The sequence below is a fragment of the Crocodylus porosus genome, unplaced genomic scaffold (assembly GCF_001723895.1).
Source record: "Crocodylus porosus isolate Cpor-Errol unplaced genomic scaffold, CroPor_comp1, whole genome shotgun sequence".
In the NCBI taxonomy this organism is placed as follows: domain Eukaryota; kingdom Metazoa; phylum Chordata; order Crocodylia; family Crocodylidae; genus Crocodylus; species Crocodylus porosus.
This window is the reverse complement of record NW_017728931.1, coordinates 22135704-22141819: the sequence shown is the minus strand read 5'-3', so window position 1 is coordinate 22141819 and position 6116 is coordinate 22135704. Positions and strand designations below refer to the sequence as shown.

General features: G+C 40.4%; 1 protein-coding gene across 4 annotated transcripts in view; it reads right to left on the bottom strand.

Moving 5' to 3' along the window:
- The window catches only part of PACSIN2 (protein kinase C and casein kinase substrate in neurons 2), a 97959-nt gene that overhangs the window by 41077 nt on the left and 50766 nt on the right, over positions 1-6116 (bottom strand). For all 4 annotated transcript variants that reach the window (XM_019544357.1, XM_019544359.1, XM_019544358.1 and 1 more), the window contains exon 2: positions 4743-4864. In XM_019544357.1, the coding sequence (XP_019399902.1) occupies positions 4743-4802 (60 nt within the window). In that variant the 5' untranslated portion in view covers positions 4803-4864. The remainder of the gene's footprint in view (positions 1-4742; positions 4865-6116) is intronic.

Genomic DNA, 6116 nt, shown 5'->3' with positions numbered 1-6116 from the left:
TCTACTTGTGCCAACTCGGCCAACCTCGAGGGCGGCTAAGAGCTACCTCAATTCCGCCCCACAAGCCGCGCGCTTGCACAACTCCGCAAAGCCCGCGGCTCCCCTAAGCGGTGCCAGAGCCGCTAGCCCGGCATTTTGCCACACTACTAAGCTTTCAACCTCAAATGACCTCATCGCAGTTAGTTCCTCAGTTTAATTATCCAACATGTAAAGTATTGGTTAGTTTTAAATGTTTTGTCTATTAATTTCTTTGATTGACTTGTTTTTGTATTTAAAGACAAAAGATAAACTTGATTGGCTAACTAGTCTCACTAATTTCCAACAAAGAATGAAATTAAAAAAAAAAAAAAAAGATACTGTACAACTAAGACATTTTCTTAACAAGATCTAATAGACTTCAGACTAATTGTTGGAAAATATACCATTCAATAATGTCCTATACAATAAATTGCAAGTTAAAATAATTTTCACTGATAGAGGAAGGATACAATAACATAATACAATAGTTTGCGCATTTACAATCCTCTGAATACACACTTGTAGTTTGAAATTAATGACTGTATTTATATCATGGAACCACAGTCCAATAATAGCTCCATTAGCTAAAGTTATAAGCAGACTTCCACTATGGTTCTACATGTCTAAAACATTTTCTGACAAACATTTTATATTTGAAATTTGGGATTCTCAGTGGAACTGAAAACCACTTTGGTTCTGAGGGTGTTTTTGTCATTACCATTTTTCAGAACTCCAAGGATGAATTTCAGGAAGTATGTCCTTTTAAAACCCTATATTTAACAGATAATTCTATGCACATCACACACACAGGCTAGTTTATTAAAATCTTAACAACAAACATTAACCATTATTATGCTTTCCTCCACCATACACGCTGACGTCAGCAGTATTCTCTGAAGACACCAAATGAAGCGTGTACGTGGAACCTGACACTTAATAGCACAAGGTATTTAATCTAAGTCAGGAATCCTTAAGAGATTCCCAAGGACTGCCAAGAACCACAGAAAAACTGCTAACATTAGAAATCTTAACTAAACTTAAAATGTTTGTCTGCTTGCTAAAAAACAGGTTATAGGTTTTTTGGGGTGCATACTATTATTTTTTAAGTCCTTATTTCTAAAAATCCTATCCTTGATACCTGGTTTCATTTTTTAAGAATTCCTTCAACTGCAATTGGAGAGATGAGAGATTTTATTGCTGTAAGCATTCACAGCAAGGTTGTTTTCGAGCTGAGAACTGACAAATTCCACTATCTGTAGCAGCTGGCCAAGATAAATTGACAAGTAGGTATGTTTTCAACAGTCAGAGTTATACCCACACAGTCACGAACGCCCAAAATTTTTTACTTTTTTTTTGTTTGTTTTCTGAATAGGCACTCTCTGTATGTATATGGAAATAAACATTTTACTAGTCGCCCATTTTTTCTCGCTCCCAACTCTGCAGGGTCAGTTGTTTTCACCCGAGCGATGAGGAGTCAACTAAGATATGTAACTAGTCATCTCCACTGGAGATCTCATAAATTAAAAGCTAGAGAAGCTCTTCACCATTTCAGAAATGAATCTAAAATAGCATCAAGAGAGAATGCACTGCTAACTTATCCTGTGTGTTTAAGTACAGCAGTTAAGTAAATGAATATTTTTTGTATCTTTCTTTATATTTGAGCTTTATGTTTTACTGATGGGTTTAAGCAGCCGTTGCTTTACTATCAAATACATTTCAATGTTACCTTATGTAAAAGTATCTGTGGCTAGTGGCCGATATAAAATGCAACAAATACTATAACTCCATTTGTACCAGAGGAATGGCTACTGGTGAACTACAGGATGTTCTAGCAGGACATCCATACAAAATGTTCCTGAAAAGATAACCTCCCTGGCTACTTGCTTTGCCCACACTACCCCTTCTTGTACTCCATCATCAGCTCCTCCTTTCCAAACAAAGTTCATCTTTGCTTTTAAGAATTTTCACTCTATCCCAGCTACTACAATGACCATAGATGCTCTGCAGATGTCAACCCTCAGACCTCTACCCCTGCCTTGCCAAGAACAGCCTTCAACTGCCAATTTATTACAGCAGACTCATCTGCTGCCTCTCATTCATGGAGGGAGCTCCCAGCAAAGCTACTGAGCCTCATTCCTTTAGACTTCTCCCAGTGGCAATTCCCACAAAAATTCCTCACAAGTTGAGGAACTATGCTGTGACTACCTATTTTCCTGTGACCAGGAAAATCATTGTTTTCTCATGTTTCCCCATCTGTTTTGTTCAACCACCACCACGTATATTATACCTGCTCTCAATCCCAAATATCTTACAATCTTTTTCTTATGTACTCGTACAGCATCTTGTACCACAAATGCAATGAAATATTATTTTTATCTAGTATTAGCACAATAGGAAAAAGGGAGCACAGAATGTTAAAAACCGCTAAGTTCTTTTTGTGAGATGAGTGGAAAGGCAAATACTGTCATCACAAAATTCTTGCATTTCACTTGTTAGCATGTGAGACAGGGACAGAGTTTTAACTATCATAGCCCCAGGCAACAGATCCAGCTGTACTGCATGAACTGCCAACATCAGCAACCCTGCAGAAACTGCCAAACGTAAATGCAAACCATGAACTGTTTATAAAGTGAGATCTGACATGAAGAAACACTTTCTTCTGGTATTCCTAATTTGGTTTGGCAGTCTTATTCATACAAGGTGATCTTTGTGAAATGGGTACAGTTCACAGTGAAAAGGTTTATCTCAAAAGCTACCACTATAACAACTGATGCACTCTATTGACAGACATTTAGAGGCCAGGAAGAAAAAAAAAAAAAAAACATGGGTCTTGACAGGTAGCTTGAAGTCCTACCTCAGGGGTACCTGATGGGCTTCCATCACTGCTGAAGCCTTTTAAACATTTCATCTGGTCTTCATTTTTAAAGGTCACTAAGTAACAATACTTCATTCTCTCCCTGGTAAAAACTTCATAGCTTTTGAATAATGCTACTAAAATAATGCTATATTTAGGACATATTTTGAAACACTGTGCCAGCTGTTCCCTGTTCTTAGAGCTGCAATAGGCCTTTCCCACTAATCCTCTCCGATTTCAACATACTGTGGCCTTTCAAACACCATGTGACAGCAGGTCAAGGAATGATAGGTACTAGATAAGATTCATGAATTCAAATACAAAATATTTGTACAAAGTGGTCAGACCTGTGTTATGCTTTAAGACAGAGCCCAGACAGGTGTGACCTGACAAAACATGATGTTCTGGCTACTGGCCATGAGCTTGGGTTCTATCCTTTAAAATAATTTTTTTGGCAAATCTGGTAACCATAAGGACACACTGGAAATACTCTATAGCATGATTTGACTAATCATAATGTTGACCAATTCATGTTGTGCTAAATTACAACCTAAGAGTTGTGACACTACTTTGTGGGTTTTGTTTTGTTTTTTTTTTTACCACAATGTTCTAATAATGTTAGAATAAATATGCAAACTCTTTTCCACCCAAACAAAACACTATGTTAAAGTTATGCCATGGGTGGGTGAAATCCTGTTGAAGTCAGGAGGCGTACCAACAGCCTCTGATTGAAAATGTAAGAGTATTAAGCTTCCTTGGGGAATTAGAAAACAAAAACAATAAACAGCTGCTACCCAAAAACATAGTTTAAATGCAAAAGCCAGTCAAGAAAGATTGTTTAAACACGAGGCTTTCTCTGGGGACCAAATGCAAACAAACAGGATTAGATACTATTTTGATGGAGTTGTGTAAGCAAAAGCAGTCAGCACAGAATTACAGTGCATCTGTTTTGATAGTCTTCTAGGAGAAAGTATTAACTGGTCTAGCTATGTGTTCCTTTGATATTTTACTCCAAATTAGTAAGAACTCGGCATTTACATCTGATCTCTCAGACTGTGGAGCAAAATTTTAAGTCATCATCAGTCAGTAGGTCTGGAAGTATCAGCTGCCCGATGCAAGAGTGCATCTCATAAAGACATCATAAAACAAGCCATCAGAAAGCAAAGGACCCTACTGGTTATAGAGATTTTAAAATGTTTTCATCCTCCAATTTTTCTCTCTGCTTTGGCAAAGCTTGAAGACACAAGCACCAAATCACACAACAACTCTTCGCATCACTTCGCGCAGTCTACCCCGAACAGCAAGCTTACCTTTAAGTATTTCTAAAAATGTCATGATTAGTGTTCATTAAGCTTGCTCTAACATCTGCTTCTTTCTTGCGCACAAAATTTTAAAATCTTTCCAACATACTAATTTCTACTTTACGAAAATTCAATAAGAATCTCTTTTTAGACAACAGTGACAGTTGTCTAAGCCATGATTATCTCTACTGTCTAAGTGTACAAACTACCCCAAAACTTTTATCAGTTTTTTTTAACCTATAAAAAGGAAAACATAGTTTGGTTTGCTAACAGGGTAAGATTTAAAAATTCAATCTTTGAATCCCATATACCACCAAAATGGAATGGGGTTTGCCAATTTGCTTCAGCATTTTTAACTCAACTTGACAGAACTGGGCCAAAATCTAAAGAGGTAATTTCTATCCTGAAGGCTGTTTGAAGCTCCAGATAATCACACATTTTATTTAGACGGTTAGGTTACTCTTTTTAGCTGCCAGTAATTCTGCATGTGCAGAGACATAAGACTAATTCAAAGAAAAAGTTAGCAGTGCAAACAAACACAGTATTTAGTAATAAAACACTCCAGTTACCTCCCAAAAGCTATCACTAGAAACCTCTACTCCAACGGAATCATCATATGATCCAGACATTTCTGTATAGGAAGAGCCTGAAAGCAGTCAGTGTTCTGTTGTCAATACTAGATCCTCAAAATCTGCAGAAGGACAAAAAAAACACAAAAAAAAAACAACACAAATTATGAAAATGTTCATCAGAATCCAACACCAAAGCAAGGCTGAGAGATACTTATTTTCTTAAAAAATGAGCTAATATTCCTATATGCAAGAGTGCCAAACAAAGTACATAACTGCACAATTATAACAGTAAGGTATCCTTACTAAATAAGCACCTTTTACCATAAGTTCATAAAACAACAACACTTGAATAGACCCTACCTTATACAGTCTAGAAAGCTGTTAAGCAATCTTATGTGCCAAATTTCAATAGCAGTTTAATCTGTTATGCCATATCATCTCCTGATATACAAAACCAGTATCAAGTATTAACCTTTAAAAGTGACAATGAAGGTAACACTGATCAATCTAGTGGTTATAAGCCAGGGGCAGGCAAAATACAGTCCGCAGGCTGCATCCAGCCTGCATGGCCATTTTACCCAGCCCGTGGGGCCCCTAAAAAATTTAGAAAATTAACATTTATTTTCCCTTGGTTCCTGTCAAAAATGCATAGCATGGTGCCAGCCACATGGCAGGGGAAGGGCCACTTCCCCCACACTCAGCTTTTCCCCAGGCTCCTTCCCAGTGTGGGCAAAAGTGGCCCCTCCTGTGCCCAGCGCCCCAGGCTGCAGGTGTTCACAGCCCACGTGGGGCTGCCTGTGCCTGCTCCAGACAGCCCCACACAGGCTGCGAGCAGCTGTGGCACGGGGCACTGGGTGGGCAAAGGGACACTTCCCCCCCCCCCACCACGCTCAGCACCACCTTCTAACCCAGCCCCACTGCCAGCCTGGGCCCCTGCACCGGCTCTGGACTTGTCCATCAGGGCTGCACATGGTGACAGCAGCTGCAGCTCCCCCACTTCCCACACCAGGCAGTGTTTGCCACTACCACCTCTGGGCTGCCCAGCATGTAAGCTCTGGGTGGCCAGCAGCAGCCAATGCTGCCTGGAGCAGTAAGTGGGGGGGAGCTGCAGCTGCTACCGCCGACGGGCAAGCCCGGAGTCAGCTCGGAGTCCAGGCTGGCAGCGGGGCCGGGTTACAAGCTGGTACTGCATATGGGAAAAAGGGGCTCCTTGCGTGGGCTGCCAGTGGGGCAAGCGAGGGGCCACTTTTCCCTGTGTTCAGCACCAGCTTCTTCTCTTCCAGCAAGCAGGCAGTTCGGGCTGTGCACTGCCCCCTGCCTGTACCGTAGGACAGCAGGAGCGCGGGGGCCCGGCCGGCAGGGGCTCTATGG